Source organism: Bos javanicus, chromosome 11 (genome assembly GCF_032452875.1).
Source record: "Bos javanicus breed banteng chromosome 11, ARS-OSU_banteng_1.0, whole genome shotgun sequence".
In the NCBI taxonomy this organism is placed as follows: Eukaryota; Metazoa; Chordata; class Mammalia; order Artiodactyla; family Bovidae; genus Bos; species Bos javanicus.
In genome coordinates this window covers 61,405,096-61,416,595 of record NC_083878.1, presented here as the reverse complement: position 1 = coordinate 61,416,595, position 11,500 = coordinate 61,405,096, and the positions used below count along the sequence as shown (strand labels likewise).

The following is an 11,500-nucleotide window of genomic DNA, read 5'->3' as shown; positions in this document are numbered from 1 at the left end:
CAGCAACGGCCGCAGCTCGGGGAGGGGAAGAGGGGGCCCTTGTCTGGGGAGAGCCGGTGGATTCAGCTCAAGGCCCCCGGGCCGAGGAGGGGGCGTGGGAGCTGGGCCCTGGCTTTAGCATCCAGGTGACCTCGAGGCTGGGCCAGACTCCGGAGGACACTTGGGACGGGGGAGGGGTTTGGCTCCGGGGCCGTGGGATCCCGGCCAGGGGCGGAAGTTCTGCACCGGCCCGCGGGGCTGTGCCCAAGCCAGCCCGCTGCCAACACTCCTCCTCCTCCACCTCGGCGATCCCCGGGCCCACAGCTTCTTTTGCAGCCGCGCAGGCTTTCGGGTCCACGGCCTCTGGGCGTGCTGGGCTCGCGCCTGCGCCCGGGAAGCAAGACTTTGGGCACCACGCGACGAAATCCGGACGCGGCGCCTTCGCCACGGGCCCGACCGTGCCGCTCCCCGGGGGCCGCTGCGGGGCGTGCGGGCACCACAAAGCAGCCCGAATGGAAACCCCGCGAAGCTCGGGGCTGAGGCAGGAGGGGCAGGGAGAGGGGCAGCAAGTCTGGGGCTAGCGAAGGTTTGTCCCGTGGCAGGTCGGGAGCGGTTTAGGGGAGCCCCCTCTCGGCGAGGCTCCGCGGGGAGGGAAGGTTCCCGGAATTCGAATCCTGTGTAAATGGAGTGGGTGACGCCGGTCGCCCAAGTCCCAGGCTCCTCCGGGCTGAGGTTTCCGTCTGCCGGTTTCCCTAGGGTTAGAGCCGGGCTCTGAGAGCTTCTTCCCTCAGGGAGCGTAGCTTTCTCTGTTCTGCTCAAATGAAGAGGGCAAATACCCGATTTCTTTTAGTTCTGGTAACTTTGCAGTAACTTCCTTAAATTCTTGTCATGAAATTCTACCTTAGGGTGGTTTTTATCATTTTGAGACTGGCGGCGGCGTACTTTTTGAAAGGAATTTGTGTGTACTGGTATAAATATTTGTATGTATATGTACGCATTATGATCGAGGCTACCGTATAAATGCTAGTGGACTGTTTTCTCTGTCTCCAGACTTGTTGAACGAGCTTTGTTTCAGTCACCCTGGTAGAGTAATGGAAACTACCATAAAATCGCCAGGTTTTTTTCTGTAGCTTAGAACTTCTTGTTGAAAGTTCCCTTTCCCTCATCTCATACACACAAACCTGCACACACCCTCCTCCTCCCCTCCAACAATAACCCCTCTTCCTTTCATTTCAGCACCTACAGTCTGGAGGGTTATCAGAAGTCATAGTTATTCCTCATATGAGTACAAAATTATAACAACTGCAAATTACAACATATTAGCTTTTTTTTTTTTTTCAGTGCTGTGGATTCACAAATTTCCTCAAATCCTTAACAGAGATGACCCTTTAAAACATGCTAGTTTACACAGCTTAAGAAAATGTGACCAACTGCTTTTCAATTCACATTGGTGTGTCAGCAGGGCCCCTTTGGGGGTGGTGTAAACTTATTCAGATCCAAATACAACCCAGTATTCTGCCCTGCATTCAAGAGGACCATTTTTTTTTTCCACATGAAAAGTCTTATGAATACAAAAACTTCTCTCAAACCAATGTCAAGTTTTCATTACAAAGAAGCAGCAGCAGTGTTTAAGGTAAGAAAGTTTCTGCTTTTATTGAAAATTTATATATGACTCAGTATTGTAATAAATAAACAGATAACCATTTTCACAAAAAATGACAGTGCTATGCTAGAGAAGAAAATATTAATTGGATTTACTCAATAATGGCAAGACAGATTTTATCAATACAGAATAAATAATAACAGCATTCTTGAGCCAATTTTGAGACCCAACAAAATGTGGGAACCAAGCTAGATGTAATAAATAATTATCCAGAGAAAAAGATGGTGCATTCTCAGATGATAAGACTGTCTTTGTAAACTGATGCATGTCAATTAGTCCCATTCTTACTGCTCACCTTCAAATCACAGGACTTGTCTCAGGCTACGTTAAAAGGCCACCCTCTGAAGAAAGCAGAGGAGAAGTACTCTTATTATCTTTACAGTGAAATGTAAAACAACTGCAGAAAATCCCACTGGTAAACAGAACACAGTTTAATAAGTAAATTGAATATGATCTAACTATAAAATTTAGGTAACAGACTCAGTGTTACATATGGCAGGACTGGAAAAAAATCATTCATGACATTTTCTTTATCCCTCCCTCTTAAGCCCCCTCCCACCCCTCATTATGCTATTAACAACAACATCAACAACAACAACAACAAAAATGTTTTAAAATGTTCCTCCATCAAAAAATGAGGGAAAATAATGAGGGAAGAGTTTTCTTTCTTTGAACAGTTTCTTGAACACTCCCAATACCAATCACTCACAAGATGTCTGTGCAAATCTACTTCACATGATTTCAAGGAAATGATTAATTCACACCAAAAACCCCTTAAACAAAGCTATTTTGGAGTTCTGTACAAAATCTGGAAAGGAGGGAGGAAAAGGGGTGGTGGTGGTAAAGAAGTACAATCCGGTCAAACAAAATGTTAAAAAGTTTTAAATCAACGAGAATGATTTTTTTTTTATGGTCTGGGGAACCCAAGGCTAATAAAATGTTGGTCAGGATTCTGGTCCGGTTTCTACTGAAGGACACATTTCTCTTCTTTCTTGGCCATCTTGCCTTTGTTTTGCTCCAGAGTTCGCTCCAAATGTTCATCTTCTTCTTCGGCCCTGGAAATCAAACAGGAAACCAAATTATTTTTCTTCGTGGAAGGCAGAGCGGCACTCCCCTCTCGCTCCGAATTCCAAGCCCCAGAGGGAACTGGGTACTGCGGGGCCAGGGAGAGGCTGCCCGGGTCCACTGGAGACCTCTGGATAGAAATCCCCGACCCCACCACCCACTTACTGCTTCTCCTGCGCGTCCAAGTCCCTGACGAGCGCGTCGCGCTTGTCCACTAGGGCCACCAGTTCATCCAGGAGGAGTTGCTCGCGTCGCTTCTGGGCCTCGGTCTTCTGCCAGTCTGCAGAGGACAAGAGGCTCCTTACCCACCTTACCCTCCCCTTCCCGCCTTTTCCAGTTTCCTTTTATTTCTCTGCAAAACATATCACAGAGCCACTAGCTAGTAGTGTTTCACGGGGAGTTTGGCCGTCGTGGTGAGGATTTCACCCCTAAAACCCTACTTTCTAAGTATTTTCCGTAGATAAGAGACGGCTATGGCCGGGTTGAAGCCTTCACGAGACCAGGTGTGCGCCGGTGGCCAGCCGGAGGTGCGCACCTGATTTCAGCCAAAGTGGGGGAGGGAGAGCTGGAGGCCCAGAAGAGGTCAGCCGGAGGGTTGGTGGTGGGGGATGTGGGTAAATGAGGAGGCGGGAAGCAGAGATGGGCGATAAAATCCTCCTGAAAAGGCTAGAGAATCTGCCTGAGAACCTATCCTCCTCCCCCACCCCGAAGCTCACTCCATACAGCCCATTCTTCGCTAATTTCCTCTCCGCTCTATTTTAGCAGTTGGATGTATCTCACACTGGGCGCCATATGCTTCACAATAACTTTAAAAGTAGTGAATCGGCTAATTAGCATTTTTCTTTGAAGTAAAAAATAAATTTGCTCTGCAATATTACACTGCAGCTCTCGATCGCATCACAGCCAGTTTTCTTTTGGAGAGGTTTGCTGCGTGGCTTCAAATCAAAGCACTTTTGCAAAGGAAAAATTACATACTTCTTTTTGAAACCCCATGTTAAGGTTGGAAAATCCGATGGGCCGTGCTCTTTCCATGTGTAGGGGCAGTTTTTTGAAGATTTTAGGCCCCAATAATATATTTCCTAATCTTTGCTGGTCTGATAATTTCCTTAAGATGAGCAGCAGTTTCGTTTAATAAAAACAGGACCAAATCGAACATTTAAAGCACTTTTGAAACCAAAGCCAACTGCTCTCTGGCCAGACTGCAAGGGCTTGTAGCTGTCAATCAACCTCCAGTCTACCCCGCCTCCCTCATTAGGAAGGTAAACAATGAAAAGAAGAAGTAGATGATGAGGCAGATAGCCGAACAAATGAGGACCTAAAGGGAAACAGGACACCAGCTTGGGGAGGGGGAAAAAAAAAATACCCTGGCCACTGACTCCTGTAGCTCCCTCCCCCAGCAAATGCACTTTCCAAAAAACAGAGAAGTGCAATCCTTTCTGGTTTCTGTCTTCTCTCTCCATTGCCCTGGGCAATCGTGTTAAAACTCACATGGCTGGTGCTTATTCAGATAAACCTAACAATGCACACCGCTGGTTACCATGTGAATCTTCACAAACCGCACAAGAATGTGCTGGTTCAAATCCCCCCGACCCCCTCCAAAGCAAAATTTATTCAAGACAGCAAACTGCTCAGCAGCTTTATGAAAGCAAATGGAGCTAGAGGGAATTCTATCTCGTATTTACAAATTAAAAATTAGATGCATCATCGTGCAATAAAGGTTAGAATAGCAGCAAAAAACTAGAATATTCTATTTTATCACTATTTCTATCACTATAATCTCAAATACATACACACACATATATTAAACATGCTATATATTAATTATCCTCATTTGATACAAAACATCACACAAATAGGTACATTAAATAATTGGTCACATTACATTCTTATTTTAAAAAGAAGTGTTCAATTGCATAGAGAGAAATAAAGAAACTATTTCTACGGAAAGCTTTTTTCTGAATGTAAGAATTTAAAAAATAATAACGAAACACCAAAACTGAAGAAAAGCCATATCTATCACAATTTTATTCCTTAGATTTAAATGCAACTGAGGTCAGGAATGCTGGACAATTTTCTAATCTGGTTCTTGTTCTTAATCAGTTTCATTCTACTACAGGAGATAAATTAATAGACTCTCCAGGTTGGAAAGATCTTAAAGGTCATCTGGTCTGATTTCAGGTTAACTATAGTTCTAGAAGTATTAATTCTGAGAAAAACCTGCTAAATTTGAAAAAGATTTGTAACTAAATTTTATAATTATTAAGATTACCAACTTTGATAAATATTAATTTTTCCATTTCTGACCTCAAGAAATCATTCTAAGTTTAATTTATAATTCTTTACTTCCAAAACATTTTGATGAGCTTTAATACTGGGAAATAAAATTTCTCCACCATAAACTCAAGACATATAATTAAGTTGATAATTATAAAATTTTTTAAACTAAGAAAATAATTTTAATGACACATAATCTTAATTAACTTATTCCTTCTCTATACTTGGCCAGCCACTTTTAAGGTTTTAATTAATAATTAGAAATATCAAAAATTAATTTTTTTTAAAAATAAGGTTTTAACAATATGGATAAGAGAGAAAATTTTGTATTTTTAGTCCCTTAAGTATTGAATAGTTTAAAAAATCTTAATCTTCTCCTAGCTCAATAATGACATTTCCCAAAACTGTAACAAAAACATTTTTTTAAGTTTTGAATATTTAGGTAATTTTCATCATCTTACAAATTTAACTGACATTAAATTTTAAATATTTCAGCATAAATTTTTGGGTTTTCCATATTAAATCTGTCATTACCACATTAATATCTATCTACAAATAATTAGTCAAATTGTGGGGGGAAAAAGCTATGTGCAGTGAGTAGATTTTACACCAGCAAAACTACTTTTACTTTGGGTTTGCTTTCTCACAGGAGTAAATTTATACACAATGGTAATTTGGGAAGTTAAATTTTGATGAATTAAAAAAATTTAATAACACCTTTCAAACTGATCAAGATTCACATTTGTATATTCAAGGCCTAAATTTAAAAAAATTTAAATCCCCCTTTAAATAGCTTCACCTAGACATAATGTCATGTTTTTAAAGCCTGAATGTAAGTTTATGTGTTACCTGTTATACATTTTAAGAAAGGATTACTTACCTATAACAGCTAGCCAGATGCACTGACTTTGGCTTGGACAGACTACAATGTGGGTTCTGATTAATTTAAAGATTCCAGTGTACTTTTGCTACAAAAGCCATATCCTCTCACAACAAATAGGATTAAGTTTTGATGCTGCATTTGAGCCAAAGTGTTGAAATAAAGAGATTCTGTTTATGTCTATCTGCACTGAGCTGTTTCGTTAATTCAAAAAACTCTTTTTTTATATATAGGGCCAATTATTCATTCCCTGATTCAGTTTATTTGCTGAAGTTGATAATTACCTTGGAAAAAAGGCAAAGAAATACCTATAAACACTTTAATAGAAAGGACCTAAAGTTCTTGTAGTAAACCTTCAACCTTGCCACTATAAATAAGCCTGGCACTTTGATGAAAATTAACACTAGTTTTGTAAAGAGCACATTGGGGGATTGCAGTCAAGTCTTATCTTTAGTTCCAGTCAACTAGCAATCCTGAAAGAGTTTGCATCATCATCAGAGCAGGCCATTTGATAGGATTCTACCGCTGTACCTAATCAATCTATGGAAGACTGTGGCTGTGCTGTGTAACAAAGCTAAAATAGATTTACAAATGGGGTTTTAGGGGATAAGCTCCTCCACAGGATTACATATTGATTTTAAATATAAAAAGCTTATCATATAAGCCATAACTACAAAAATAGTGAACCTATGCATAAATCCCTTTAGAAGAGCACCCACTTCAAACTCTAAGCCAAGAATAAATCAAGATGTACAAAATCCTAGAGAAGATCCATTTCTTGTGCAGAAAATGAACACACCACTTTCCAAAAGCCCACCCCAATGTGTGCAGAAATGAATTTATCTTTCCTGAGGGGGCATTAAATAATCTGGAACAAAAAAACTATAGGAAAGTATCTGAAAGATGTTTGTTAGCTTAAAGGATCCTGCAACTTAGCTCAGTAGAGTGAAACTCCTGCAATGAAAACACCTCAGGGGAAAAGAAAAAGGTAAAAAAAGGCCAAAGTGATTACAGATTCTCAGAAGAATGGATATATTGAATGTTATTATTATTATTTTGCTCTCAAACCAAGCTGTTAATATTTCTTTCATTGTGCTATGGCTATTAATATTCTGTGCTTTCTCCTGGTGAATGGTTTCACTAGCAGATTTATTTGGAAATATTTTAGTTTATTTATTATGAAAAATATCTCATGGCTACTAAGAAGAAGAGATGGGAAAGAAAAGAGAAAGGAACTTTAAAACAAAGGAAAGCAAAACAAAACCAATCAGTGTAGCCTGTTCATGTGTTTTTCTGCAGTGATTTAATGCTCCAAAAGACTACTGAACTGCATGTGTGTCCATTCTAAGGGCTGGCTCAGAGGACACTGGCTTCAAAGAACTGATAATCATGATAACCAGTATTTCTCTAGGACAGCCCAAGTCACATATTGCCCAGGCTAGTGGGGCAGGCCTTTCTCTGAGAAAGTGTCTTTATTTGTAATCAACAGGCTGTTTCTTTCCTCAAGCCTCTTTTTCCTGTCAACCAACAACAGAAACTGGCTGAGAGATTTAAGGCACAATCAGATATGGGACAATAGCATTAATTAAAAAATAAAACAGAACAAATCCTCAAAAAAGTAACAATTGCATTAAAGGTGTCTGAAAGAAAAACATTCTTTTTTTCCCTCTTCTTCAAAAATACTTTCTACTGTTCTTCCATGTGTACAAGAGGATCAGGCAGAAAAATTTTAGATTATTTAATTAAGACTGAAGGTCTACTACATAGGGATAGGTTGCCAATGAAACTGGGATGTTTTATATGTATCATGGCCCTCCTTAAAGATGGTACTATATGGTAATAATAGTGGTTTTGGGATAGAAGCAGGATCTGCCTTAAAAGTCAACTGTATTGTATCAAGCTGCATCTTAGGGATGACTTAACTTACTATACATGAGAGAGTAAATTTTAAAAAATTGTAATATTCTGTATTGAGCATAATGAATCTATAAAGAATAAACTATAAGAGTTATACATACATTATACATACTATATACACATATATTTTATATTATACATATAAATAACATATAAATAGAATTTGCTATACCTACTTTTCAAATGACTGTTAAGCTTTCCAATCTCTTTTAAAGACTATACCACCACAACAAAAATTATATCAAGAGGAAAAATACCATTTAGTATATTTGTGCATTTTATTTCAATGGTAAGTTTCACGGAACTTCTTAAATAATTTTGACAAATTTTATAGTCATTAGTGGTGTAATTTGACAGCCACTTGAAGAAAATTAGTTATCTGAAGCCTTTTGCATAAAGTAAATCTAATTTCTAAATTAGGATATACAGATGTCTTATTTATCAAATGGTATTAGGAATATAAAAATAAAAATAAAGCTTCTATAAATGTAGAAGATAGTATTTAGATAAACAGTATGTGTTTTATTTAATAACAATATTAATTAAACTATTTTAAAAATATATGGTTTCATTTGACTTTCTCTTACAAACTTAAATTTCTAGTTTCCGAACTAATTATAATTGACTTCTTATAGATCAGGTACCTTATCAGGTGAAGAAAGAAATTACCATGGACAGTCAGTGGGTTAAGAGGTCAATATAGAATAGGAAAATCAATTTGCATTGATTAGACAAAAGGTCCATTTTACAGAGCCCAAAGGATTAGCTCTTAAGCAGACATCTTTGAACTATAAGACATTTTCAACTAAGAGGTATAAGGAGAACAGAATTCTAAAATACCAAAGAATTAAAAAAAATAACCATATATAATAAATGCCATAGTTAAGCCAGCTGATGTTTATTGATATTATGAACCATCCTTAGGATTACTATATATGTTACTCATTTAAAAGTTTATATAATGTGTGAAAGTGTTGAATTTATCTCATATGCCTGAATCTTTGCTTGCCTATTAATAAGAGTTGGAATCTTAAGAACTATAGCAGACTGGACAGTGACATATTTATATGGACATCAGTTAAATATTAAGGTAAAATTTAGAATCTGAATGTGAAAAATCAAAATGATAAATCTTTCTCAAACCTCTGCAGTGGAAGCAACTTGAACTTACACATAAAATGAAATCATTTAACTACTTATATTTCCTATTTAATGGACTTTTAAGCTTACAATTTTATGTTTAATAGTAAACAAAATGATGATCTGAATTAGGGTCCTAAGGTTTTACATGACTAATGGTTTCTGAATCTAAGACATTTATTTGGAACTCCTGTAGTTCCTAGTCAGACCACACCTAGTGAGACCGAAGTATATTACACTCTTTAAATCTCTTTGACAACTGACACTTTACACACCTCACTGGGCCATGGCGTCTCTTACCTTCAATGGCTAGCATTGCCCGCAATTCCCGATTCAGCAGCTCATACCTTCGTTCTAAATCGTGTTCTTTTTCCCTAGGCAAGTTGCAAAAGTTCATCAATATGCTAATTACTAAATCATTAAACACTTAAAAAAAACCTTTAGGTTACATTGATTTTAGGACTCATAACTGACTTTTCTCTTTAACTTTAAGCTACTCAAAACAAATGATACACAAACCTAAAACCTTCCTCAGGTTGAATACTTACTAGTGGTATTATTTTTCTCCTTCAATTTTGAGTTGTACAAAAGTATATTTTAATCTGTGGATAAGTAATCTCATTCTTCAATGCTTTTTGTCTTAAGTGCCAGGTATAAAGCTATTTCATAAAATATTTTTCATAACTGTCAATAAACACCTTTTTGTCTAGAACTCCATGTGAAAAGAGTACGAGAAACATGAAAGTACTAGCAGTGCAAATTTAATATAGAGACAGTAAAAAAAATCAGGATAAATTAATTCTGCACTTCATAATTCTTTTATTAAGGCACTGTAGAAATGACAAAAATAGAGGTTTTCACTAAAAAAACGTAAACGTATTTCTTCCCACACTAGGTGGCATAATATAAGAATACTGCTAGTGAGAAAAAGGGACAAGCATTAAGTCCTATGTGAACTAAATGCTAAAGACTTGAGAATGCTTACATTTGGTTTAGTCTCCATTTTACTGTAATTCTTGGAGTCATAAAAGGTCACTTCTGTGTAAATTATTAAATCTTTTATCCCAAAATTTAGGGTAACATTATCTGCAGAGTACAAAGGTACTTTTGTCCTTATTAAGAATTATTTAATTTTTAACTGAAAATCTGATGTTAAATAAACTTGAGTTTTATTTCTTTTTCTCCTTAATATAAACCAAACATCCTTTTTTGTACACAAGTGATTTCTTAAACCCCAAAATTATTTACATTACTTGATTTTCAGTATAATACATACATTTTTTCAGTATCTAATACTCTTTTAAAATTCTTACTCTTCAAATAAAAACTGGTTATACAGTATTTTATATTTTTTTATATAAAATATAATTTCTAAAGAAAGAAAAAAATTAAGCCTAATAAATATGAAATCCCAAGAAAGACAATGATAGAAAGTCTAAGACTCCTCAATGTTGTAGGAAAAACAAGCAGTGATAAGTACTTACAGGAGAGAGAGCTGGTTCATTCTTCTTATTAAGGCATTTTTCTTATTAACTAACATAAACCACTCCTGCATCATAGCTTCTTCTTCTTCTGTGTTCCTTCCTATAATTTAAGAAGAATTACTGTTTTTTCTATTTTTCAAGCCAAATAATAGTTCAGCATAAGTCTTGTTTTTTTTTTTTTAACATGAAACATATTTTAGCTAACCCAATAGTGCAAATTAAACTGTTTATAAGTTTATATGTAAGATTAAGGTCTGAAGAAAGGAATCAATATTTAAAAATTCATAAACCAATCTCTAAAGGAGGTATTATTCAGCATGTATATTTCAGTCCCCTGAACATATATACAGATTATACTAATGTACATTAAAAAAAAAAAGTGTTCCAACTTTTAAATCCTCCCCAGAGGTTGACTTGTTATTATATTTCAATGAGGAACTCATGAAGCTAACAGACATATGGTTATGATAAAAATATATTAATTAATTAAAAACCACATTAAAAAATCATTATGAGAATTACAAGACTAGCAGAAAGATCAGAGAAGTCAAGAGATTTTGTGAGAGCTTCTACCTGTAATGACTTGCTTTTTTTCTTATTTTCCTCCCCCAAAGTAAACTAAAGATATATACATGCATATACATTTCCAGAACTCATCATCCCTAATACAGTGAACACTTGCAAATTATTTTAAATATATTGTAAATGACCAGGCTACAAAAATACTTACATCTATCTGTGAAAAAAGAACATAATAATCTTCAGTAAATGAGAAAACATTTAAGCAGAGAGATGACGTTAAATGTCAGGTTATAAATTTACTGATTACACATTTAAAATTCATTTTCCCTAATAGTCATTCCATCATCTATACTACTTCTCCCCTCGAAAAGATTATAATATATAGCGTATATTTGGTATTATTCATATAGAAGTAGGCCACAATCATACTTGAGAAAAATATTAATACCCCACCTTCTTCCTTTAAACTGCCTTCAAATTGCATCCAGTCAAATTTATAATTCTTTGACTTCGTTTTCTTCTGAATTTCATCCATGATTGGTTTATTGTTTTGCTAGGCCATTGTTTAATACTTCA

General features: G+C 36.5%; 1 protein-coding gene across 9 annotated transcripts in view; it reads right to left on the bottom strand.

The window, feature by feature from the left end:
* Positions 1–2,247: 2,247 nt before the first annotated feature.
* The window catches only part of EHBP1 (EH domain binding protein 1), a 386,656-nt gene continuing 377,403 nt past the window's right edge, over positions 2,248–11,500 (bottom strand). For all 9 annotated transcript variants that reach the window (XM_061432759.1, XM_061432760.1, XM_061432765.1 and 6 more), the window contains 4 exons: positions 10,403–10,502; positions 9,219–9,292; positions 2,873–2,987; positions 2,248–2,697 (listed from right to left, as the gene is read on the bottom strand). In XM_061432759.1, the coding sequence (XP_061288743.1) occupies positions 2,607–2,697; positions 2,873–2,987; positions 9,219–9,292; positions 10,403–10,502 (380 nt within the window). In that variant the 3' untranslated portion in view covers positions 2,248–2,606. The remainder of the gene's footprint in view (positions 2,698–2,872; positions 2,988–9,218; positions 9,293–10,402; positions 10,503–11,500) is intronic.